Source organism: Eucyclogobius newberryi, unplaced genomic scaffold (assembly GCF_026437365.1).
Source record: "Eucyclogobius newberryi isolate DKJ021-1_F unplaced genomic scaffold, fEucNew1.0.hap1 SCAF_17, whole genome shotgun sequence".
NCBI classification, from domain to species: Eukaryota; Metazoa; Chordata; class Actinopteri; order Gobiiformes; family Gobiidae; genus Eucyclogobius; species Eucyclogobius newberryi.
Genome location: NW_027315801.1, coordinates 6,843,503 through 6,870,807, shown reverse-complemented (window position 1 = coordinate 6,870,807; position 27,305 = coordinate 6,843,503). Strand labels below are relative to the sequence as shown.

The window sequence follows — 27,305 nt, the reverse complement described above, 5'->3', positions numbered from 1 at the left end:
CCGCTGAGGATCATCTGCTGCCCCCCGAGAACACAGCAGCTGTCCATGTCCTGACGCTCCACCAGGGGGAGCTCATGGGCCGAGCGCTGGGCTGTGCAGTCACCGCGGCAGAAAGCAAAGTTTAGTCAGTATTTTATCGTTTAAAAAATCCTTGTTTACAATATTTTCAACGTTCCAAGTCTGCGCAAGTGTTCGAATGTTGACTGTCATTATTGGTTTGGAAGAGTTCAGACTTTTTAGGATTTTTTGTAGCGTGTTCAAACGAGTCAGAAAACCCCCCAAAACAACATGAATCACACAATTTTCTAACTTAAAATAATGCCTAGCTTGGGAAAACACTTTAAAACCAACACGTTAGTTTCTAGTGACGTATTTAGGCATGTGTGAGCGCCCCCTGTGGTTAGTAGAGGTATTGCTGTGCCACACTTTGACCACAGAATGAGTCGTGTGTGACGCTTTACAGACTTTAAAACTGCAGAAGCGTGAAATGTGATGCCACAATCCTGGGAAAATTGAAACAAAGTGATGGCTGAGGCTCAGAGAAGAGAACCACGTGAACAGCTCAACAAAGTGGAGCTGGAAATGTGTAAAACGCAGCGTGATTTCTGAGAGGAACAGAAGAGAACTTTGTATAAAGTTTAGATAAGTTATGTTTTAGAGTTCTATAAAAAAAAAAAAAATGGCACTAAATAAAAAGCATAATTAATTAGTTTTGAATGAAAAGAACATGAATAATGTGCTGCATGAGCCTCCACAGACACAAGTCTCACTAATGAAGCTTCACAACCCTAAAGCCCTAAAGCTCTGTGTGTTTAAGCTGAGCAAATCTGTCTCTCGCTCTGTCTACGCTCTGTCTCTCGCTCTGTCTCTCGCTCTGTCTCTCTCTCTCTCTCTCTCTGTCTCTCTCTCTGTCTCTCTCTCTGTCCGTCTCGGTCTCTCTCTCTGTCCGTCTCGGTCTCTCTCTCTGTCCGTCTCGGTCTCTCTCTCTGTCCGTCTCTGTCTCTCTCTCTGTCCGTCTCTGTCCGTCTCTCTGTGTCTCTCTGTCTCTCTCTGTCTCTCTCTGTCTCTCTGTCTCTTTCTCTGTCCGTCTCGGTCTCTCTCTCTGTCCGTCTCTGTCCGTCTCTCTGTGTCTCTCTGTGTCTCTCTGTGTGTCTCTCTCTCTCTCTCTCTCTCTGCCTCTCTGTTTGTCTCTCTGTTTGTCTCTCTCTCTCTCCCTCTCTCTCTCTGTATGTCTGTCTCCCCCCTCTCTCTCCCTCTCTCTTTATCTCTTCCTTTATCTCTCCCTCTGCTTTACATGTTTCAACAATAATGAAACATGTAAAGGAGGTAAACAAACATCACTGGCTTACGAAACTAATACATATTGCATATTTATTTAAAGAGTCTTTCACTTTTAATGTCTTATAAAATAAACTAAACCAGGACTAAACCAAGACTAAACAGGGACTAAACCAGGTCTAGACCAGGAATAGACCAAGACTAAACCGGGACTAAACCGGGACTAAACCGAGACTAAACCGAGACTAGACCAGGACTAGACCAGGACTAGACCAGGACTAGACCAGGACTAAACCAGGACTAAACCAGGACTAAACCAGGACTAGACCAGGACTAAACCAGGTCTAAACCAACACTAAACCAACACTAAACCAGGACTAAACCAGGACTAAACCAGGTCTAAACCAACACTAAACCAACACTAAACCAGGACTAAACCAGGACTAAACCAGGACTAAACCAGGACTAAACCAGGTCTAAACCAGGTCTAAACCAACACTAGACCAGGACTAGACCAACACTGGACCAACACTAGACCATGACTAGACCAGGACTAGACCAGGACTAGACCAGGACTAGACCAGGACTAGACCAGGACTAGACCAGGACTAAACCAGGACTAAACAAGGACTAGACCAGGACTAGACCAACACTAGACCAGGACTAAACCAGGTCTAAACCAACACTAAACCAACACTAAACCAGGACTAAACCAGGACTAAACCAGGACTAAACCAGGTCTAAACCAGGTCTAAACCAGGTCTAAACCAACACTAGACCAGGACTAGACCAGGACTAGACCAGGACTAGACCAACACTAGACCAGGACTAGACCAACACTAGACCAGGACTAGACCAGGACTAGACCAGGACTAAACCAGGACTAGACCAGGACTAGACCAGGACTAAACCAGGACTAGACCAACACTAGACCAGGACTAGACCAGGACTAGACCAGGACTAAACCAGGACTAGACCAGGACTAGACCAGGACTAAACCAGGACTAGACCAACACTAGACCAGGACTAGACCAGGACTAAACCAGGACTAGACCAACACTAGACCAGGACTAGACCAGGACTAGACCAGGACTAAACCAGGACTAGACCAGGACTAGACCAGGACTAGACCAGGACTAGACCAACACTAGACCAGGACTAGACCAGGACTAGACCAGGACTAAACCAGGACTAGACCAGGACTAGACCAGGACTAAACCAGGACTAGACCAGGACTAGACCAACACTAGACCAGGACTAGACCAGGACTAAACCAGGACTAAACCAGGACTAGACCAGGACTAAGCCAGGGGAAAAAAAAGGTGACATTACATGAGTTTTGGCCCAGTGTATGCTGGGTAATTTCCTAGTGTTAAGTCATCAATTACAAACAGGAAGTGAAATTATGAACCTAAAAAATGTGCTATTCTGAGATAACGTTTGTATACATTTTAGCAAAATTCAAAATACATTTATCTTAAAGGATGAATGGATGATTTTTTCAATCAATCATAAAACGCACCTATCGCTCACCTGCAGCCGCGTGCGGCTCGTCCCTATGAGCAGCACGTTTCCGCGTGTCTAAGTGCATTGATCTATCATAATATAGTTCCCTCAGTGTACGGGGCAAAATGAAGACGGAGAAAGACAGTTTGAGCTGACTCAGAAGAAACGGAAATCTACGGGAGACGAGAGATGCGATGCGATCCGTCGCGGTGATAAACAAATGCACATGTGTGTTGTATCAGTCGCACGGGGGAGTACGCATGCGCACTTTCGCCTGAGTTCTCAAATCACCGAAAAATCGTCCATTGCGCCTTTAACTGCGTTTTAGTTCAGTGAGTGGTCCGACCTGTAGGGGGGCGACTCACTGTACCTACTCCCTTTGTTATTCAAACACCAGTGACTGAAATGCTTAATGTAAAAAAAAGACCTGAATTCACCTCAAAAACACAACGTAGCTTTCGCTCAAAGTCTGAAATTCCGTATTAATTGTAATATTACTTGTAGATGGATCCACATTCCGACAGTTGCAGCCGCTTCGCTCGGGGCCCGTATTTGCGTGAGCTGCGTCTTGTGGTCAAACGGCCCTTTGTTCGGTTATCTCGCTTCAAAAACACTGAGTAACATCTGTGTTGGCGCAAACATAGACGAGGCTTTGTACGGCGCACCGGCTCATTTGCATATTCCTGCTCTTAATGAGGTTTATGCAGTGTCGAGTTTGGGGAAAAGTACCGGCGGCGCTTTGGCCACAGCGGACGCGGCGCAAACATCGGCAGGAATTACAGCCCGGGTTCTAAAGAAAAAGTGTGACCACGGCGAGTCCTGAATAATCCCGTTCAGCGTCGGATCGCGCTCACGTTCCGCGCCGAAAAAGGGAAAAACAAGTATTTGCGTGTTTTTCTTTTCTGAAGTCGCGATCGTTTTCCAGTGACTCTGAAAATGCACCCGAATCAGCCGAGGTCGTCTGCCGCTGAACTGAGGCGTGAAATGAGGCGTTCGGTTTAACGACCGTTTTTATGATCGACCACTTTGTGATCGACCGCGTTATGATCGACCTTGTTATGATCGACCGCTTTGTGATCGACCGCGTTATGATCGAGCGCGTTATGATCGACCGCTTTGTGATCGACCGCTTTATGAACGACCGCCTTATGATCGACCGTCTAGTGATCGACCGCTTCGTGATGGACCGCTTCGTGATGGACCGCTTCGTGATGGACCGCTTCGTGATGGACCGCTTCGTGATGGACCGCTTCATGATGGACCGCTTCGTGATCGACCGCTTCGTGATCGACCGCTTTATAATCAACCGTGTTATGATCGACCACCTTATGATCGATCGCTTTTATGATCGACCGCTTCGTAATCGACCGCTTTATGATCGACCGCTTTATGATCAGCTTCAATGAAGTCTAAAGAGTGAAGTCTAAAGTTGAAGACGTAGAACTCCAGCAGGTGGTGGTGATGTAACACTTGGATAACAACCGCCATAAAACACCAAAGAAGATGTTGTTGTTGTTGTTGTTGTTGTTGTTGTTGTTGTTGTTGTTGTTGTTGTTGTTGTTGTGGTGTTATTTTTAATGGTGGTTGGTATCCAAGTGTTACATACTGCCAGACTTTATTTGTTAGACTTTATTCCAGCTGGCCTTCTGCAACGCCTGACTGTATTCTTTTGTTCTTCTTCAAAGAAGATGTTGTTGTTATTGTTGTTGTTGTTGTTGTTGTTGTTGTTGTTGTTGTTGTTGTTGCGGTTGGCAGCGAACTGAAAAGGTGCATTTACCGCCACCTACTGGAGTTGTAAGTCTTTAGACTTAAAACTTCATACTTTAGACATTCTTCTTCTTTGTGTTTTATGGCGGTTGGTAACTGGCAACTCTTTATTCCAAGAAGAAGAGAGACTGTGTCTATGGTAACTAATAGTTATCACTTTATTACAGTCACTCTTTGATGATGTCATCAAGCAGCAACACAACAAAAGAAGAAGTCTGGCGGTAACGCACCTTTAAAGATGGCTGCCAGCCGCCATTACAACAACACTTGTAACGCTTCGATAGCAACCGCCATAAAACACCACAGAAGAAGAAGACTTCATTCTTTAGACTTTAGTCTTTAGACTATATAAAGCCCTGTATAATCTGCGCTTTGTAGTCGGCTGCTGCTTTCTAATCTATATCTCTGGGCCGTGTGCGTTGCGTGTGCGTTGCGTGTGGGTCACATGTGTTACCTGTTGGACCTTGTGGGTGGTGCGTTGGGTCTAGCGTGTGGTGCGATGGGTGGTGCGTTGGGTCTAGCGTGTGGTGCGGTGGGTGCAGTGTTGGGTGTAGTGTTCGGTGCGGCGGGTGCAGTGGTGGGTGTAGTGTGCGGTGTGGTGGCCGTAGTGTGCGGTGCGTTAATCGCGGTGTTGCGTGTAGCGTGGGGTGCGGCGCGTCCGGTGGTCCTCACAGCATTCGATGGGGTGCGACGCAGCCTGCAGAGACACCGTAGTCCCCCCGGCCTGAGGGACGTGGACCCTGAAGACAAGCCTGACTCGGGTGTTCTTGCGGCCAACGTCGGTCTCGCCTTTCCTCAGCTCGATGTCGGCGTTCCTCAGCTTCAGGATCCCGGCGCAGTCGATGCTGCCAAAGACAACAAGGTGAGAACGTGCGTCTGGACAGGACATACGGCGTTCTAGATGAAACACATGCGACGCTCGGGCTGGGACGGGCTCTGAACGCTGTGTGACATCTGATTATTAGTTATCTGGTTATTATTAGTTATCTGGTTACCGTATTTCTCGGACTATAAATTGCACCTTTTTTCATAGTTTTGGCCGGGGTGAGACTTATACTCCAGAGCGACTTATATATGATATTATTCATTATTTTCACTCTGACAACCACAAGAGGGCGCTCCAGGCTCTAAGCGACACAGAAGAAGAATCTGCACTTCCTCTACCTGTGGAGTTTGTGGAGTTGTTTAAAAGTGACACAGAAGAAGAAGAATTCAGTGGATTTAGTGATTTGGGGTAAAACTGATGCTTTGGTAAACTTGTTAGCATGTTCTTTATGCTATAGTTATCTGAATAAGGCTGCCCTTAATAAATTGTATGTTTGCTGTAACCCAACCCAACATTTTTCAAGTGGGTCGGTCGGCGGGTAAATTCTCTTTTTTTTTATTCTTTGAAGGCAAAAAAACATATCCAAATCGTTGCCATTTTTTGACCCGCAGTGACCGCCAGGAGTCAGGCTTCAACAGTCAATGACGGAAAACGTCTCAATCAACCCGATCGGGAGACTAAATCTCCCGATTTTAAGATATTTCAATCGAAAAATCAAAAATCGACCTTTTGTACGCCGTTATCCTTTATTTTGGTAGCGAAGGCGAGCGGGGAGAACATGCGGGGGACACGGCACCACCATGTTTATTGTGATTACGCTGCTGGGCGTGTTTCCGTCTCAGAATGCAAAGTGCAAAGTTAAAGTGTGCAGGTCAAATTTAATATGAAATCGACACCATGATGAAGAACGACGTGAGCGGTGGCAAAACTAGTGACGCCAACAATGACAAAAATAAATAAAGAAATACAGGTTCTCTCCTGCATGGTCAGTACAGAAACATGGAGGATATACGTAGTGTAATGTGTTATCTCCCCCTGGGATGATAGAGAAGTTGTCCACCGCCACAAAATTATTCGACCCGGCGCTTTTTTTTTTTTAACGGTCGGTGAGTCGGCGAGATATAAGACAAAAAAAAGAATTTGGCATCATTTTGACAAAATGCTGATATTTATTTTTCAGTCGGCTAGTTTTCTACCGGGTCGGCCGGGTTACGGCAAACACATAATATGTTACGTTACGTCATACCAGACACTTACCACAGTTCTGTCTGTGCCTCATGTAGCTGAAGGTGTTAGCGTTAGCATACGTACACCTATTCACCATGTTCTCTTTTATTATTTTAAACTGCATTTCAAGATGAAATGTCTGTTCTTGGTCTTGGATTTTATCAAATACATTTCCCCCAAAAATGCGACTTATTATGTTTTTTCCTTCTCTATTATGCATTTTTTGGCTGGTGCGACTTATACTCCAGAAAATAGGGTTTTATAGTTATCTGATTATTCTAGATAATTATCGTTAAATGGAGACTTTCCAGACCAATTATGATGTAATTACACTATATCAGATGTGATCAATATATTAAAATTACGATGATATTGTGAATATTGTTTTGAAGATATGCAACATTCGAATAGAATTTGTTTCATTTTATGCATATATTTTTTCATATATAAGGTAATATTTTACCTCAGTCTCAATATATTTTCCGATGACAATTGTGGGACGACATCGTGTCAGTTCAACAAACGTGTTCAAACGAGTCTTTAAACTTATTTAGTCGTGGTTTAATTATCAGAAAAAGGTCAAAAATCTGTAAAACTAATCACAAAAATGCCGAAAAATCCCCCTATTCCCTTATTTTAAGTTTAAAACACTCTTTTCTCTGTTTAATCAGCTCTTTTCCCCCTAAATGATGCTCTGGACATTGACGTTTTGGGGTCCTTACATTGCCTTCATGTTGTTCTTGGGCTCCAGGGGGATCTCCAGGACTTTGGTGCCGTGGAAGACCTTCTCGTAGCTGCTGGTGGTCACCGTCTTGCCCGTGATGCGGTGGACCTGGTAAAAGGCGTGAGGTTTGAGGATCCGCTCGTCGGCCGTCCCGATGAAGATCTGCAGGCCCAGCGGCTCGTTGCCCCGGTAACCGTGTAACTGCCGCAAAAGGACAAATACACGGTTAAATGACGTGGATTATCCGTAAAAATCAGAAACGGTTTGATCTTTTTGGACATTTGGATGTAATAATGACACTGTCTTTGTTATAAAAGATCATTTCATGTGTTTTAGTCTGTTTAGTCCATACAATTAATCAGATTATTTAAACAATCACTTTTTATAGTTGACGAGCCAACATTAAATACGTTAAAACAGTGGTTCTTAACCTTTTTTGAGGTACTGAACCCACCAGTTTCATAAGCGCATTCACAGAACCCTTATTAATTGGAAAAATAAAATATGATTTTTTCAAATTCAAAACATAGGTATATATTTTACTGGTGCACAAAATGAACCGTGTATCACCATCACTGTGTTCAAAGAGCAACATTTTCATACAAAAACAATGAATATCAGTGACTTCTGCTGTTTCCTTTCAGAGACCAGTTCAGAAACGCTTCACCTCGGCAAGTGCCACTCTCATGTCATTTTCACTACAAAGTCTGTTCTTTTTCTTAATTTTCATGTCTAGCATCCTCAAAAAGGATTGTGCAAAGATATTGTATTATAGTATAGTACATATAGAAGGCTGGTGCCTTAGCCCAGATATAAGGGCATTGATTCAGGCTAGTCTCTGGGGACTCTGGCCTGGTGCTTTTGGCCCTTTTGGGTCCAGACTGGTGCAAAGACTTAGGCAAAAAAGGAGAGATTTGATAAAGGATAGACTCTGGGGCAATTTACCTGGTCCTTTTGGCCCTTTTAGCCCTTTAAGGTGCAAGCTGGTACCAAGACTTTGCCCAGAAAGGTGGTCCTTGATTCGGTCTAAAACATTGGAAAGAAATCACAGGACGTATATCACCAAATTCCCTGCAGCACAGATAAACCAAGCGGGGCGTGTCATCACCAATCATATCACAGGTCAGATGTGTGTCTTGACCTCCGCCGAACCCCTGGGATTGACTCACTGAACCCAGGTTAAGAACCACTGACGTTAAAACCACAAATATTTAAATGATTTGTTTTCAAATATTATATATTTTTTAAGAAACTAGCATTATTATCATGTTTTGTAATGACATTTAAACATCTAAAAATGTAGATTTGGGTGTTATAATAAGAAATAAAGCCTTTTCCTTAATGTCAAATGTGTTTTTATCGTTTGTATTCTCCATCTAAAAACCTTCAGTCACCATTTTTCAATCTTTATTTTGTCGTTTGACTCGATTAATTGAAAATTAATGGCTTTCTAGTCAATTTAATGTTTTTATTTTGCTCTCAACAAAACACATTTTCCCGGCTTCTTACTTCACAAGCATAAAAGAAACAAACTTTTAACGCTTCTTCGATTCATTGACAATTTCAAAAGACTTCTACCTCTGTTCTGTCGGTTGCACTGACACGGTTTGTTGTGGCTTTTTGGTCTGAGTTTAAGCGGTAGAGTTGTGGGCGGAGCTTGTTTGTAGGAGGTGCTTTTTTTTTTTTGGTCGTCTGCTGTTTAAAATAAGTCAGACGTAGGTGAAGGTGAAACTGAGCGTAGAGTTTCCGGCCGAGGAAGCCTGCAAAAACCACAGGCGACAACCAGCGGCACACTTAAGATCAGCTTTTGTCAGAGTGAGACACAGGCAGAACATTCATGTAAAAGATGGAGAAAAATGCGTTTTAAAAAATGCGTGTTGAAAAACGCGTGTTGAAAAATGCGTGTTGAAAAATGTGTTTTGAAAAATATGTGTTGAAAAATGCGTTTTGAAAAATTTGTGTTGAAAAATGCGTGTTGAACAATGCGTGTTGAAAAACGCGTGTTGAAAAACGCGTGTTGAAAAATGCGTGTTGAAAAATGCGTGTTGAAAAATGCGTTTTGAAAAATGCGTGTTGAAAAATGCGTGTTGAAAAATGCGTGTTGAAAAATGCGTTTTGAAAAATGCGTGTTGAAAAATGCGTGTTGAAAAATGCGTTTTGAAAAATGCGTGTTGAAAAATGCGTGTTGAACAATGCGTGTTGAAAAATGCGTGTTGAAAAATGCGTTTTGAAAAATGCGTGTTGAAAAACGCGTTTTGAAAAATGCGTGTTGAAAAATGCGTTTTGAAAAATGCGTGTTGAAAAATGCGTTTTGAAAAATGCGTTTTGAAAAATGCGTGTTGAAAAATACGTTGAAAAATGCGTTTTAAAAAATGCGTGTTGAAAAATGCATTTTGAAAAATGCCGCTTAAAAAAATCTGATTTTAAGATCAAATGACACGAGCTGCTGATGAATACATGTAAAGTTTTGGTACTTGTTTGTTATTTGCGTTCCGGGAGTGCAATTACAAGGCAAGTGCTGAACCGAGGCAAAAAGGCAAAAGTGGGCGGGGCAGAATAAAGTTAATATCAAAAGCAATGCTGAAAAATGTGTTTTTTTTTACTACTCGCAATGTCTTTAATCTGCTCAATGCAAAGGACAAACGGCTTGAACTCAAAAGGTTCTAAACTCGTAAAATAAACTTTAATAAAGAGACTAGATAAAGAAATAAACAAGACTATGGAGAGGACACGCCCACTTCCATAAAATACCCCGTTATAACACTTGTACTCTGCACATGAGGAGTACTTTACACACTATAACACGTATACTCTGCACATGAGGAGTACTTTACACACTATAACACGTATACTCTGCACATGAGGAGTACTTTACACACTATAACACGTATACTCTGCATATGAGGAGTACTTTACACACTATAACACGTATACTCTGCACATGAGGAGTACTTTACACACTATAACACGTATACTCTGCATATGAGGAGTACTTTACACACTATAACACGTATACTCTGCATATGAGGAGTACTTTACACACTATAACACGTATACTCTGCATATGAGGAGTACTTTACACACTATAACACGTATACTCTGCATATGAGGAGTATTTTACACACTATAACACGTATACTCTGCATATGAGGAGTACTTTACACACTATAACACGTATACTCTGCACATGAGGAGTACTTTACACACTATAACACGTATACTCTGCATATGAGGAGTACTTTACACACTATAACACTTATACTCTGCATATGAGGAGTACTTTACACACTATAACACGTATACTCTGCATATGAGGAGTACTTTACACACTATAACACGTATACTCTGCATATGAGGAGTACTTTACACACTATAACACTTATACTCTGCACATGAGGAGTACTTTACACACTATAACACGTATACTCTGCATATGAGGAGTACTTTACACACTATAACACTTATACTCTGCATATGAGGAGTACTTTACACACTATAACACGTATACTCTGCATATGAGGAGTACTTTACACACTATAACACGTATACTCTGCATATGAGGAGTACTTTACACACTATAACACGTATACTCTGCACATGAGGAGTACTTCACACACTATAACACTTATACTCTGCATATGAGGAGTACTTTACACACTATAACACTTATACTCTGCATATGAGGAGTACTTTACACACTATAACACGTATACTCTGCATATGAGGAGTACTTTACACACTATAACACGTATACTCTGCATATGAGGAGTACTTTACACACTATAACACTTATACTCTGCATATGAGGAGTACTTTACACACTATAACACGTATACTCTGCACATGAGGAGTACTTTACACACACTAAAGTACTTTTAAAAGCCTGAGTACAGCTCCATGTCATAAACGCTTCAGGTGTAATGACGGTTTCCCTGGTGGACATCTGTGCTTGTTTAAATGGTCCAGCAGTAAAAACACTGGGCTCAGAGCAAGCACTAAGTAACCATGGCAACCGCAAAGCTGAGCCCGGATTGGCCCAAACACAGGAAGCAAACAGACTGACCGGGACTGTCGTCACGGCAACGGCTGCGAAGGTAAGTCACAGCGAAAAGAGAGAAAGTAGTGACGAATATCAACCCAGGACTAGACCAGAACTCAGCCAGGACTTAAGGAAAAATAAACCAGGACTAAACGGGGACAAAACAGGGACTAAACAAGGACTAAACAAGGACTAAACAGGGACTAAACAAGGACTAAACCAGGACTAAACAGGGACTAAACAAGGACTAAACAGGGACTAAACAAGGACTAAACCAGGACTAAACAAGGACTAAACAAATACAAAACAAGGACAAAACAAGCACGAAACAAGGACTAAACAAGAAAAACAAGCACAAAACAAGCACGAAACAAGGACTAAACAAGGACCAAACAAAGACTAAACCAGGACAAAACCAGGATGAAACAAGCACCAAACAAAAATAAGGACTAAACAAGCACCAAACAAGGACTAAACAAGGCCTAAACAAGGACTAAACAAGGACTAAACAGGGATTAAACAAGCACAAAACAAGGACTAAACAAGCAAAAGACAAGGACTAAACAAGCACGAAACAAGGACGAAACAAGCACCAAACAAGGACTAAACAAGGACTAAACCAGAACTAAGAAAGGACTAAAACGGGACTAAAGAAGAATGACAAAAATGACACTTTTACGTTCTTCTTCTCACCGTTCACATTCACACCAAAGATCTGATCTTTATCTGATTTCTGGAGTTCTCAGATTGAAATGAGTGATCTGATTTCTCTCTGTTTACACCTGGTTAAGTTTTATTATTTTTTTAAAGGGCAAATAATGTGACAAAGACGAGAATGAAGATTTGATCAAAAAATCCTCTGATTAATCAACACATGTTTTTCATGATCAGATTTCTCTTTGAGAGATTTCTCTCATTGTTGAGTAATCTGATTACTAGAGTAAATATACAACTGGCAAAAGCTTTATGTTGACAAAATTAATAGTTTTAACATTTGTACTTCTTACTTAACTGGAGTCATTATTTGTGTAACTACTGTTTAATCTTACTCTAGTACAAATTACTACAACTACGACTATTATTAATGTACTATAATTACTTCTTTTGTTAAAGTTCACCACAGAACGTCGTCGTGGGTTTAATACTGGCTAAAACTTTCCTTTACTTGGAATTCTTTTAACCGAGTTCACAGGTTTTTTAATTACTTATTCAACCAAACTAATGAAACTGAATAATGGTGTTTCTCTTCACGTTTGTTTACAGTTTTTCCACAGCAACAAGTTCAGTCTGGATGAGTCACAAGTGAAAGTGTTCAAGACTTAAACAGACGGACATTCAGAAGAAAACCAACATCTGCACCAAAAGAGGAGGAAACTGGATGTGTTTGTGTGGTTTAAGAAAGGACTAAACCAGGACTAAAGGAGGACTAAACCAGGACTAAACATGGAGTAAACCAGGACTAAAGGAGGACTAATCCAGGACTAAACATGGAGTAAACCAGGACTAAACATGGAGTAAACCAGGATTAAAGCAGGACTAAACCAGGACTAAACATGGAGTAAACCAGGATTAAAGCAGGACTAAACCAGTACTAAACCAGGACTAAAGGAGGACTAAAGCAGGACTAAACCAGGACTAAAGGAGGACTAAAGGAGGACTAAAGGAAAACTAAACCAGGTCTAAACCAGGTCTAAACCAGGACTAAACCAGGTCTAAACCAGGACTAAACCAGGACTAAAGGAGGACTAAAGCAGGACTAAACCAGGACTAAAGGAGGACTAAAGGAGGACTAAAGGAGGACTAAAGGAGGACTAAAGGAAAACTAAACCAGGTCTAAACCAGGTCTAAACCAGGTCTAAACCAGGTCTAAACCAGGACTAAACCAGGTCTAAACCAGGACTAAACCAGGTCTAAACCTGGTCAGAACCAGGACGAAACCAGGACTGGACCAAGTCTAACCCAGACTAAAGATAAAACAGTGTTTTTATTTGTCTCCGTCAGCCGCTTCCTAAAATGACAGATGACTTTTGACATAGAGGAAGTGCACTCGGTTTATGTGGTTTTAAACTCACTAAAGCAAACAAAGACACACACTGGAGCCACTGTTAATCAGGGAAGAAAAAACACCGCAGTCGAGTCTTTCAAACTCTGAAAAACTCGTTTACATCATGTTGTCGTATTCAAAAGCACCGACAGTTTATAATTTAAGTGTTTAAAAGCCGATGTTTCCACCTGGTTTGTGGGTTAAATCTCTGTAATTACGAACACACTCCACAAAAACACAAACTGACAAAAAGTTTAATGTCCTCTCTGTCAATACTCTCCACAATAGATTCAAAAAGAGCCGAATTTGTCTTAAAACGATTCTAAAATCAACTGCAATTGGAGTTTCTTCTGCATTCTGCACTATTGTGGTTAATTTGTCCCTTTACATCTGCAACCATGACATTTACAGGTATATTTTGATCACATTTCTGATTTGGAAATTGCATTTAATATGAGATTTTGCCCTCGACACACACTGGCATGTGACGGGTTAAATCTTTTTGTTTAGCAATAGCACATGCTAATTTTCAAAGCGCTAGAATGACACTGTTGTGCAAAGTGCGGCGAAATATGATCTTATGCAAAGCTCCTGCCAAACATGAACTCAATATCATCCGCCACTTCATTTAGACAAAGCACGAGAATGAAAATAACTACAATTTTAAGGCGCGGCACCTTCGCTGGGGCAGTTTGAGTTAAGATTTCGTTAAGCCCCGACTAAGACCGAGTGAAGGCCGGGTTTGGTCAGGATTTGTCCAGGTTTAGTACTAGTTTATTCAGCAATTTGTCCATCTGGTTTTGTTACGGTCAAGTCCTGGTCTAGTCCTGGTTCAGTCCTGGTTCAGTCCTGGTTTAGTCCTGGTTTAGTCCTGGTCTAGTCCTGGTTCAGTCCTGGTTCAGTCCTGGTTTAGTCCTGGTTTAGTCCTGGTTTAGTCCTGGTCTTGTCCTGGTCTAGTCCCGGTCAAGTCCCGGTCTAGTCCCGGTTTAATCCTGGTTTAGTCCTGGTTTAGTCCTGGTTTGTTCCTGGTTTAGTCTTGATTTAGTCCTGGTTTAGTCCTGGTTTAGTCCTGGTTTAGTCCTGGTTTATTCCTGGTCAAGTCCTGGTCAAGTCCCGGTCAAGTCCCGGTTTAGTCCTGGTCAAGTCCTGGTCAAGTCCCGGTCAAGTCCCGGTCAAGTCCTGGTCAAGTCCTGGTCTAGTCCTGGTTTAGTCCTGGTTTAGTCCTGGTTTAGTCCTGGTTTGTTCCTGGTTTAGTCTTGATTTAGTCCTGGTTTAGTCCTGGTTTAGTTCTGGTTTAGTCCTGGTTTGTTCCTGGTTTAGTCTTGATTTAGTCCTGGTTTAGTCCTGGTTTAGTTCTGGTTTAGTCCTGGTTTATTTCTAGTCAAGTCCTGGTCAAGTCCTGGTCAAGTCCTGGTCTAGTTCTGGTTTAGTCCTGGTTTAGTCCTGTTTTAGTCCTGGTTTAGTTCTTGCGTTCTCAGTGGTTATATCCGACCATTTAGTCCTATAGATGGATTAGTCCTGATCCAGTACATGTTTAGTCCTGTTTTGGTCCAGGTTTAGTCCTCCTTTAGTTGGATTAGTCCTGGTCCAGTCCAACAGGAAGATACTTTTTGGTATTTATTTCTGCATTAATTATGATCTAATTGTGATGATAAAACACAAGTACGATGTTCATAACTACAATGTTCATAAATCTTCTTGTCCTTTGTGTGAGGCAGGCATCAGATCTTGATATTAAAAGATTGGTTTCAGACCCTGCCCGCTGCGTTTGTCCATATTCATTTATTCATTTAATTAATAGAGCTGCAGGTGTGCATTCATATGGAGGTCAGAGCTGGAGGTTTGTCTCTGTGCGCTTCAATAAAAGTGACAAATAACTGGCTTTATGACGTGAAGACAAAGTAGAATTTAGGTTTGTATGTGCCTTCATTTCTTTTTCTTTTTTTGTTTGATGTCCACTGGTTTGGATTTTCTGGCCTTTTTAAAAGAATTGTTTTTAAGTCATCTATTTCTCCTTTTCCCCCCATTTTACGTTCAATAATAATAGTAATAATAATAATAATAATAATAAGTAATAGTACTAGTGAAGATGAGCATCAGGACTAGATTTTTATTAATTAGAAATGCAGTACTTGAGTCACTGATCAATTTTGTTTTCATAATTTTAGGGCTTTTGTCCTTGTCCTGTGGTGTTCCCCAAGGGTCAATCCTGGGACTTCTTCAATCTTCAAAATTAGCATTGATTGCCTGAAAGGAGGCATAGGGCTGGCAAAAGCTTCATTTTATTTAATTGTATTGTATTGTATTCATTTTATTTAATGTATTTAATGTAATGTATTTAATTTATTTTTACTATCATCATTATTATCATTATTATTATTATTCCAGTGTATTTATATCGTGCTTTTCCACCTTGACTCAAACACATTAGATTCACAGAAGCTGAACAGACAGACACAAAGTTTGGCCCGTGTCCCGAGTCACGTCCGTCCACACCACGGCACAGATCGCTCGCGGCGACGCCCGGACTCACCTGGACGACGGGGTGACCTCCGGTCGGGGCCTTGACCGCGCCTCGGCTTCCCTCGGTCTCGTAGTGCGCCCGGTGATGAGGGCGCGGCTGCACCTCCACGTGGAGCTCGTACTGGTCAGTGCGGCTCGGGAGTGGCCACTCCAGCGGCGGCAGAGAGGACACCGGGATGCTGCCATGACAACCACCGTTACTCTGACACGCTTGAAACATTATTGTTGCATGTGTTTGAAGAGGCGGGCAGTGTTTAAACTGCTTAAACTGTCTTCTATGTGTTTTTTAAAATGATTATTCTACATTTTAAATGTGTTATTGAGTTTCTGTGTGGTTTTCCTCACAGCGTAACGTGCAAACAGCCGGCGATCCACCAAACTATGTCCCTTACTTGACCTAATGTCTCCACAAATCAAGTGTATTATTGATGAATATGAGAATTGGTTTATTATTACATTAACAATGCCACTGTTTTTGTTATAAAAAGGTCTTTCGTAAGAGTTTTAGAATCTTATTTTTCAAGCTTTTTTGAGTTGGGGCACACTTTTTCTGCTTGAAGAGACTCGAGGCACCAACCAAAAAACATGATTAAATCACACCTACATTTAAAGGGCAATAAAAGTATAATGAGGTGAATACTGTCCGTGTCACTGTCTGGTTCATACATTTTGGCAATGGTTATTATCTTTTCATTGTTTTCTCGTACAGAAAATGGTAAATTATTCCATTAAATCCAAGTTTTTCAATTTAACTCAACTGGGGGAAGTCACCACTTTTAGTCCTGGTCCAGTCCACTTTTAGTCCTGGTCCAGTCCACTTTTAGTCCTGGTCCTGTCCGCTTTTAGTCCTGGTCCAGTCCGCTTTTAGTCCTGGTCCAGTCCGCTTTTAGTCCTGGTCCAGTCCACTTTTAGTCCTGGTCCAGTCCGCTTTTAGTCCTGGTCCAGTCCGCTTTTAGTCCCAATCCAGTCCGCTTTTAGTCCCGATCCAGTCCGCTTTTAGTCCCGATCCAGTCCGCTTTTAGTCCCGGTCCAGTCCGCTTTTAGTCCCGATCCAGTCCACTTTTAGTCCCGGTCCAGTCCACTTTTAGTCTTGGTCCAGTCCACTTTTAGTCCTGGTCCAGTCCACTTTTAGTCCCGGTCCAGTCCACTTTTAGTCCCGATCCAGTCCACTTTTAGTCTTGGTCCAGTCCATTTTTAGTCCCGATCCAGTCCACTTTTAGTCCTGGTCCAGTCCACTTTTAGTCCTGATCCAGTCCACTTTTAGTCTTGGTCCAGTCCACTTTTAGTCCCGGTCCAGTCCACTTTTAGTCTTGGTCCAGTCCATTTTTAGTCCCGATCCAGTCCACTTTTAGTCTTGGTCCAGTCCACTTTTAGTCTTGGTCCAGTCCATTTTTAGTCCCGATCCAGTCCACTTTTAGTCTTGGTCCAGTCCACTCTTATTCCCGGTCCAGTCCGCATGTAGTCCTGATATAGTCCACTTTTAGTCCTGGTCCAGTCCACTTTTAGTCTTGGTCCAGTCCACTTTTAGTCCTGATCCAGTCCACTTTTAGTCCTGATCCAGTCCACTTTTAGTCCTGATCCAGTCCACTTTTAGTCTTGGTCCAGTCCACTTTTAGTCCTGGTCCAGTCCACTTTTAGTCCTGGTCCAGTCCACTTTTAGTCCCGGTCCAGTCCACTTTTAGTCCCGATCCAGTCCACTTTTAGTCTTGGTCCAGTCCATTTTTAGTCCCGATCCAGTCCACTTTTAGTCTTGGTCCAGTCCACTTTTAGTCCTGATCCAGTCCACTTTTAGTCTTGGTCCAGTCCACTTTTAGTCCTGATCCAGTCCACTTTTAGTCCCGGTCCAGTCCACTTTTAGTCCCGATCCAGTCCACTTTTAGTCTTGGTCCAGTCCATTTTTAGTCCTGGTCCAGTCCACTTTTAGTCCTGGTCCAGTCCACTTTTAGTCCCGGTCCAGTCCACTTTTAGTCCCGATCCAGTCCACTTTTAGTCTTGGTCCAGTCCATTTTTAGTCCCGATCCAGTCCACTTTTAGTCTTGGTCCAGTCCACTTTTAGTCCTGGTCCAGTCCACTTTTAGTCCTGGTCCAGTCCACTTTTAGTCCCGGTCCAGTCCACTTTTAGTCCCGATCCAGTCCACTTTTAGTCTTGGTCCAGTCCACTTTTAGTCCTGGTCCAGTCCACTTTTAGTCCCGGTCCAGTCCACTTGTAGTCCCGATCCAGTCCACTTGTAGTCCCGATCCAGTCCACTTTTAGTCCTGGTCCAGTCCACTTTTAGTCCTGGTCCAGTCCACTTTTAGTCCCGGTCCAGTCCACTTTTAGTCCCGATCCAGTCCACTTTTAGTCTTGGTCCAGTCCATTTTTAGTCCCGATCCAGTCCACTTTTAGTCTTTGTCCAGTCCACTTTTAGTCCCGATCCAGTCCACTTTTAGTCTTGGTCCAGTCCACTTTTAGTCCCGGTCCAGTCCACTTTTAGTCCCGGTCCAGTCCACTTTTAGTCCCGATCCAGTCCACTTTTAGTCTTGGTCCAGTCCATTTTTAGTCTTGGTCCAGTCCACTTTTAGTCCTGGTCCAGTCCACTTTTAGTCCTGGTTTTCTCCTGGTGATTTCCACCAGTTGAGTTAAATTGAAAAATGGAATAATTTACCATTTTCTGTACGAGAGAACAATGGGACGTGGCGTGTACTTCACCTGCAGAGACCCGGCACCAGCGGTTTGGACCAGATCTGCGGGATAACGAAGAACGGCTCGGCGGCGGCGGGCTTGCTCTTCAGCTCCTGCTCGCACGGCAGCAGGTAGTTGTGCTCGCCGCTGTTCTCCGGGTACAGCGTGTACAGCTGGTTGGCGGTCTTGACGATCTTGGTGGGCATGAGGCCGGCCTGCTGCGCCGCGCCGTAGCCGTTCATGGCGTCGCCGAGGCTGGCGTAGTGCGCTCCGAGGCCCGGGTCGTCGTGGCGGTCGTGGGGGGAGGGGCTTCTGGAGCGGTGGCCGGGGACCAAACCTGTGGAAGCGTTAAAGTAAGAAAGGGTTAAATAACAATCAGAGTCGGCTGCTTGAGAAGAGACTCTAGAACACGCACGGAAAGAGCTTTTTAAAACAATGGTATTCCAATCAGAATGTAAGACACATTATTTCACATTTTTTTATATTTTAAAGTCTCTGTGCGCAATAGAACATAGTTTTTACTAGTCGACTACAAACATAATAGATGGATGCTTGACCTAGAGTACTAAACCGACTCTAAAACACATGCAAAGACGTTTTAAATAAAAATGTTTGATGTATGTTGATTATTTGCAATAAAAATAGTTGTTTGTTAAGTAACACGTCTAAATACATTTCATTTCTGTGATGAAAAGCGTGCATTTAGGGAGGAACTGATATAACATGTGACTAATTCATATTATCTTCACAAACTGTTCCAAAGTTTAAACCAACAACCTTCGGGTTAGGGGGCAATCCTTCTACTTACTGTGCTACTGCTCTGTAAATCGTGGCTGAAATGCAAATATTGAATTTTTTTTTTTGTAATTTTAGGCACATTTCTTCACATTTAATCACAATTCTGTGTCAGGGTTATCAGCAAATCAACACCCAGACACTCATTCATACTAAAACTAGTGTCGAAACGAGACGCTCATTTAAATAAGCATCAAAACTAAACTAAAAATACCTAAATAGAACAACGTTTTGGGCTTTGGTCGACTAAAGAAAATCTCTGTAAAAAGGGGCGTGGCACTGACTAAAGCTCTTATAACTATAAGGTTTCCACAAGCTCAGTGGAGTTAATGAAAGAAGCAACATTTTATTATTTAAATGAAAAAGTGCCACTAAACAGCAAGTTTCGTTGTAAAAATGCAGAATAATCTCTCTCAAAACGCCACCTGACGCTCTCTTTTCTGCTGTGGTCCATGTCAAAGTCTAATATTCATAAAACAATTGCTCGACTTCTAAAAAACACATCTACAGATGAATGGACGCAGCAACTCGTCCATAAAGTCCATGGATCATTGTCAGATCGAGACCCGTTCTTGAAAATGCACTTTGATATATTGTATCATCTTCACTATATTGTATTACCAACTATATTCATTTTACAAGACTGTATTCAACTATATTTTGAAATATTATGAAGAACTCCTTACACGCGAACACATATTCCATTGTTCTGTTCCTCTAAGACAAGCTCAAGGACATATCTATGGGAAACTGGAAAGGTACAGAGAAGGAGACCAGAGAGGTACAGAGGAGGAGACCAGAGAGGTACAGAGGAGGAGACCAGAGAGGCACAGAGGAGGAGACCAGAGAGGCACAGAGGAGGAGACCAGAGAGGTACAGAGGAGGAGACCAGAGAGGCACAGAGGAGGAGACCAGAGAGGCACAGAGGAGGAGACCAGAGAGGTACAGAGGAGGAGACCAGAGAGGCACAGAGGAGGAGACCAGAGAGGCACAGAGGAGGAGACCAGAGAGGCACAGAGGAGGAGACCAGAGAGGTACAGAGGAGGAGACCAGAGAGGCACAGAGGAGGAGACCAGAGAGGTACAGAGGAGGAGACCAGAGAGGTACAGAGGAGGAGACCAGAGAGGTACAGAGGAGGAGACCAGAGAGGCACAGAGGAGGAGACCAGAGAGGCACAGAGGAGGAGACCAGAGAGGTACAGAGGAGGAGACCAGAGAGGCACAGAGGAGGAGACCAGAGAGGCGTCAACCTTCATATCACGTCCCATATCCAAATGTATAAATATAAGAGCAGAGCAGGGAAAGCGGTGCGTCCAGAGCGCCCGTGTTAGTCGCCGATCACGTTCGACAGGGACAGATGGTAAGTGCTCTGTTATCTCTGTATTAGAATGGTACTGACAGGGATTAAACATTTGACTGATTCTAACTGTTTTGATTTTTGCCCGAGCACGGAAACAACTTTAATCGCTCTGAAAACTCGACCGACCTTGATTGCGGTACATGTCGTAGGTGCGTTTCCCTTGCGGGGACGTGGAGCGCGACCCGGCTCGGGGCGACAGCGACCGCGGCCCCAGAACGCCGTCCTCGGTCAGGCTGGTGCGCGGCGACGTGCCCGGCGACGTGCCCGGCGACGTGCGCGGAGAGCCAGTGTGGATGTTCTGGAAGCGCGGGCACAGGTCACCCGTGTTCTGTGCGCTGTTGCTGGGGGAAACGCACGGCGACGCCCACGGCGAGTAGCACTCCGAGTGCCAGGAGGTGGACGAGTTGCTGCTGGCCGGGCTCAGGCACTGCGGTTCTCGGTACGCCAGGTTCTCGTGCCCGGGGACAGTGAGCGTGGGTCTGGGGCTGAGGTTCTGGTGCTGGTTGTGAAGCGGGTCATGCTGGAAGTGTTCCCGGGACGGTGTGATCTCGATGCGGGGGCTGAGGGCCAGGTGGTACCCACCTCGGGGCTCCGGGTGGTCGTACCCAGGCAAGGCTTCACCGTGGCTGTAGGAAGGACTGCAGGATTTGAGGCGATATGGAGACGGTTCCTCCAGCTGGAAGGAGTGCCCCGTGTCGGGACTGAGGACTTTGTGAGAACCGAGGTTTGGGTCATCTGGAAAACATGAAGAGAAAGTGATTATGAGGAAATAAATATATTTAAATTAACTGTAACAATGTAAATATAATAGGGGTGTCAAACATACAGCCGCATCCAGCCCGCCAAACGTTTTAATCCGGCCCGCCGAACATTTCGAATTCATAGAACTGTAGTTACATCCGTAACCATTTTTATCGCTAAAACTACACGTCCCACAATGCCGCTGGTAGCCGCCCCTTCCACGCGCGGCTCTTCACTGCCGAGGGAAGTAAGACGCGCGTTTGCGCACTTTACAGCACTTACGCACCTCAGAGCAGAAGTCTGAGCGAGGACAGAGACGTCTGGTTTGGGAAAAGAAAGAAAGGAGAGGTTTTGTGGATTTTAGAGCTGTGCTAAAAGTGGAGCTAACAGCAAGAAAACGAACTTCTGTGATGACGCTCTGTGAGGAAAACATCCTCTACAAACCTGGACTGATCAGGAGCCGCAGGTAAAAACACAGGTCAGAGAGTGATAAAGTCTGAACATGACTGTGTCCACACTAATGTGACTGAACACAAACACAATGACCTCATTTGAGTTACTACATGAATAATTTGTCACTAAGATCAGCTTAAACTATGAAAATAGCGAGCTATTATTAAGTTTGAGCAGAAACATGTCTGTGATATGAACATTTCACATCAGAAATCACATCAAAAGTCCATGTTCCTGCTGCTGCATGAATATGGACTCCTTCACCTGCTGCACATTTGTGCAACTTTCTCCACAACTATTACTAGGCTGTAAAAAAGCTATGTATTTCTTATATGTTTTATTGTTTTATTTTATACATAATGTTCGGCCCACGATTTGACAAAAGAGTTTGGTTTGATGGAACTCTGTGACTCATAACTTAACCTCGTTACTTAAACGCTCCACGTGGGTTTGTATTTAGTGGTGAGTCAGTTCAGGTGTTCAGAGAACTACAGAGAACTACAGAGAACTACAGAGAACTACAGAGAACTACAGATAACTACAGATAACTACAGATAACTACAGATAACTACAGATAACTACAGATAACTACAGATAACTACAGAGAACTACAGAGAACTACAGAGAACTACAGATAACTACAGATAACTACAGAGAACTACAGAGAACTACAGAGAACTACAGAGAACTACAGATAACTACAGAGAACTACAGATAACTACAGATAACTACAGAGAACTACAGAGAACTACAGAGAACTGCAGATAACTACACAGACGTGGACATGTTAGTTAGTACATTTAAAATGTTTTTTAGATCTTGAGAAGTTTATTTTGTTATAAAGTCAAATATAATATGTTTCAGTTCCAAATACCTCTGACTAAATGTTTATTTCTGTAGATCAACTCTGAAGTTGTAATACACATAAACTGAAGCACAGTGTTGGTGAAATGACACTTGTTTTTCTTAATACATTTCAGTTTGAGAACAAACGTTTTGTAATTTTTTCTTAATCGATCCAGTAATTGCTTCAAAAACAGCATAGGCTGTATGAAGTTCTTTACATCTTATATTTTTAATTGTTTTATGTTTTAGGTTATGTTCGGGCTGCGGCCCAGCCGGAGCGTCTGAGCTCATTTGAACAAGTGTCACTGGGACACAAGGTTTTAGAATGATCTAGATCATTATCAGAACTAGTCTAAGACCACATGGTAATAATAATGAAACTAGCTTTATTTTGTCTTGAAAATCCTGCCATTCTTTAAGTGCCACTAAAATGAATGACATAAAGTGATAAAATAGTACATTTGTATCTGTAAAGTCAACAGCTCACAGATTTCTTCTTACTAAACAACTCATTTGATGTTTTTCAGTCAGGTTTAGACCTCATCACAGCACTGAGACTGCTGTTGTCAAGGTGACAATGACATCCGCCAGAACACTGACACGGGCAAAGCCTCAGTCTTGATTCTGTTAGATCTGAGTGCTGCTTTTGACACTGTCGATCATGGGACCCTCTTACAGAGACAAGAGGACTGGGTGGGCATCACTGGCCCCGCCCTAAACTGGTTACGGTTCTATCTAGAAGACAGGAAGTACTTTGTGCCTCAGACCACATGCCCCTGACCTGTGGGGTGCCCCAAGGGTCAGTCCTGGGACCCCTTCTGTTCATCCTCTACATGCTGCCATTAGATCAGCTGATACGCAGTGAAAATGTGTCCTATCACAATGATGCAGACGAGTCAGATCTATGTATCACTGTCGACAGGTGAATCTGAACCAGTGGATTCATTCTGTCTCTGCATCCAACAGATCAGTGTGTGGACCGGCCTCCTGCTGGTGCCAGAGGGCCTCCTGCTGGTGCAACAGATCAGTGTGTGGATGCAAAACAACTTTCTCCAGCTGAACTCAGACAAGACTCAAATCATCGTTTTTGGCCCACAGAAACAAAGAGAAAGTGTTAGCGGTCACCTCCAGAGTCTCGCTCTAAAACCTACAAACCAAGTTAGAAATCTGGGGGTAATAATGGACTCAGACTTGAACTATAACAGCCACATCAAATCAATAACATCAGCAGTTTTTACCATCTAAAAACAATGTCAAAATCAAAAACATAGTGTCTAAACCAGATTTGGAGAGACTTATCCATGCGTTTGTCTACAGTAGATTAGACTACTGTAACTGTCTCCAAACGAGCTGTAAAACAGCTGCAGTACATCCAGAACGCTGCTGCTCGGGTCCTGACTAGAACCAGGAAGTACCATCACATCAGTCCTGTTCTCAGGTCTCTGCACTGCCCCCTGTGGCTCAGAGAAGAGACTTTAAAGCAGCTTGGCTTCTCTCCATGGCCTAGCACCAAAGTACATCTTGGACATGTTAGTGACATATGAACCCTCAGGGACCGGCCTCCTGCTGGTGCCAGAGTCAGGACTAAACATGGACCGGCCTCCTGCTGGTGCTAGGGTAAATGTGTTCAGTAGAATGTATGAACATAATAATTCAGTGTAATCCTCATGTGTCCAGGATCGATCCATCGCAGAGAAAAACATCTGGACAAAGTCACTTTCAATCTGAGGAGCTGCTCTGAGTCAGTTAGAGCAGGTTAAAGCTCCTGATGATCAGACTTGTGACTAGATAATGAACAAGTGCCAAAGTTACGTACTTTACTCAATGCCCAACTTCACTTTGTACACTTTTTCCATCTTTGCGCGACACAATAAGAGCGTTTGTTCTTCTTTTGCAAGTTTCGGATGATCTTATCTCCGCTTGTGACGCTCCAGTTCCTTTTTTTAACCCTTATTTATACATTTGAATAGTAGAAGAGAGAAGACAACAGACAGAAACACAATGGGACGGTCTTTATAGTCACACATATTTAGCCTCAGAGTACTTCCTGTGCACTGTAAAACTATGAAAACCCTGGCGCACAGACCTCGGTTCCTGTCCGGCGCGTCGCTGCGGGGGGCCTCATACTCAAACAGGTCCTCAAACTGAAAGTCGTCCTCGGGACAGTCCGCGCGGCGCAGATCGTCCTCCAGCTCCTTGTGCTCGTAAAACGCGCTCATTGGTGTCCACTTTGCGCACTTTTCACGCGCGGCAACAGCTGCAGTTTCTCCGGTGCGTGCGCTTCTTCCGCAGCGGGACCGTGACGGGAGACGCGTCCGTGCGCCGCGGGGGGTTTCCTGTTGCAGCTGTCACGCGTGATGGGCGTGTCCGTGTGTCAAAGCCGAAGAGCGCGCGCGTCACAGCCGGTTTGACGCGCGGAGCGGTGCGGTGCGGTGCGGAGCGGAGCGCCGTAGGTGCGACAAACGCGCAACGTAAATGAGGTTTGATGCACTCTAGAGACACTGTTGCCATGGGAACTGCAGTAACAGACATCCAGGCACAGCAGCCATGTTGTGACTGTGAGAATTTACTCCAGAACTAACACGGCATTGGTTTTATACCAGTTTGACTTGAGGAACGGACTTGAAAACATCTCCAGTTTTAAATGAATAACATGTGTTTTAGTTTGTCATATTTTAGATTAGTTTCAGTCATATATTTTAGTTTAGTTCTAGTAATATATTTTATCCATCCATCCATCCATCTTCTGCCGCTTTATCCGGGGCCGGGTCGCGGGGGCAGCAGTCTGAGCAGGGACTCCCAGACTTCCTTCTCCCCAGACACTTCCTCTAACTCCTCCGGGGGGATCCCGAGGCGTTCCCAGGCCAGCCGAGAGACATAGTCTCTCCAGCGTGTCCTGGGTCTTCCCCGGGGCCTCTTCCCGGTGGGACATGCCTGAAACACCTCCCGAGGGAGGCGCCCAGGAGGCATCCGGAACAGATGCCCGAGCCACCTCAGCTGGCTCCTCTCGACATGGAGGAGCAGCGGCTCTACTCTGAGCTCCCCCCGTGTGGCCGAGCTCCTCACCTTATCTCTAAGGGAGCGCCCAGCCACACGGCGGAGGAAACTCATTTCGACCGCTTGTATCCGTGATCTTGTTCTTTCGGTCACTACCCAAAGCTCATGACCATAGGTGAGGGTAGGAACGTAGACCGACCGGTAAATAGAGAGCTTTGCCTTTCGGCTCAGCTCCTTCTTCACCACAGTCGGATGCAGCGACTGCATCACTGCAGCCGCTGCACCGATCCGCCTGTCGATCTCACGCTCCATCCTTCCCTCACTCGTGAACAAGACCCCGAGATACTTGAACTCCTCCACTTGGGGCAAGGACACGGACATGGGTGGGGTCACATATTTTAGTTCCAGTCATATATTTTAGTTTCAGTCATATATTTTAGTTTAGTTCTAGTAATATATTTTAGTTCCAGTCATATATTTTAGTTTAGTTTCAGTCACATATTTTAGTTCCAGTCATATATTTTAGTTCCAGTCATATATTTTAGTTCCAGTCATATATTTTAGTTTAGTTTCAGTCATATATTTTAGTTCCAGTCATATATTTTAGTTCCAGTCATATATTTTAGTTCCAGTCATATATTTTACAGTCATATATTTATATTTTAGTTCCAGTCATATATTTTACAGTCATATATTTATATTTTAGTTCCAGTCATATATTTTACAGTCATATATTTATATTTTAGTTCCAGTCATATATTTTAGTTAGTCATATATTTTAGTTCCAGTCATATATTTTAGTTCCAGTCATATATTTTAGTTCCAGTCATATATTTTAGTTCCAGTCATATATTTTAGTTAGTCATATATTTTAGTTCCAGTCATATATTTTAGTTCCAGTCATATATTTTAGTTCCAGTCATATATTTTAGTTCCAGTCATATATTTTAGTTAGTCATATATTTTAGTTACAGTCATATATTTATATTTTAGTTCCAGTCATATATTTTAGTTAGTCATATATTTTAGTTCCAGTCATATATTTTAGTTCCAGTCATATATTTTAGTTCCAGTCATATATTTTAGTTCCAGTCATATATTTTAGTTAGTCATATATTTTAGTTACAGTCATATATTTATATTTTAGTTACAGTCATATATTTTAGTTACAGTCATATATTTTAGTTAGTCATATATTTTAGTTACAGTCATATATTTATATTTTAGTTCCAGTCATATATTTTAGTTCCAGTCATATATTTATATTTTAGTTTCAGTCATATATTTTAGTTCCAGTCATTTATTTTAGTTCCAGTCATATATTTTAGTTAGTCATATATTTATATTTTAGTTTCAGTCATACATTTTAGTTCCAGTCATATATTTTAGTTAGTCATATATTTTAGTTACAGTCATATATTTATATTTTAGTTCCAGTCATATATTTTAGTTAGTCATATATTTTAGTTACAGTCATATATTTATATTTTAGTTCCAGTCATATATTTTAGTTTCAGT

The 27,305-nt window shown here is 42.9% G+C and overlaps 1 protein-coding gene across 2 annotated transcripts in view; it reads right to left on the bottom strand.

Moving 5' to 3' along the window:
• Positions 1-25,024, bottom strand: part of nfatc2a (nuclear factor of activated T cells 2a) — a 50,321-nt gene extending 25,297 nt beyond the window's left edge. For both annotated transcript variants that reach the window (XM_072448850.1, XM_072448851.1), the window contains exons 1-7: positions 24,877-25,024; positions 20,877-21,485; positions 18,624-18,933; positions 15,945-16,113; positions 7,327-7,529; positions 5,224-5,396; positions 1-91 (exon numbers count right to left, since the gene is read on the bottom strand). The exon at positions 1-91 is cut by the window's left edge and continues 50 nt beyond it. In XM_072448850.1, the coding sequence (XP_072304951.1) occupies positions 1-91; positions 5,224-5,396; positions 7,327-7,529; positions 15,945-16,113; positions 18,624-18,933; positions 20,877-21,485; positions 24,877-25,009 (1,688 nt within the window). In that variant the 5' untranslated portion in view covers positions 25,010-25,024. The remainder of the gene's footprint in view (positions 92-5,223; positions 5,397-7,326; positions 7,530-15,944; positions 16,114-18,623; positions 18,934-20,876; positions 21,486-24,876) is intronic.
• Positions 25,025-27,305: the final 2,281 nt, after the last annotated feature.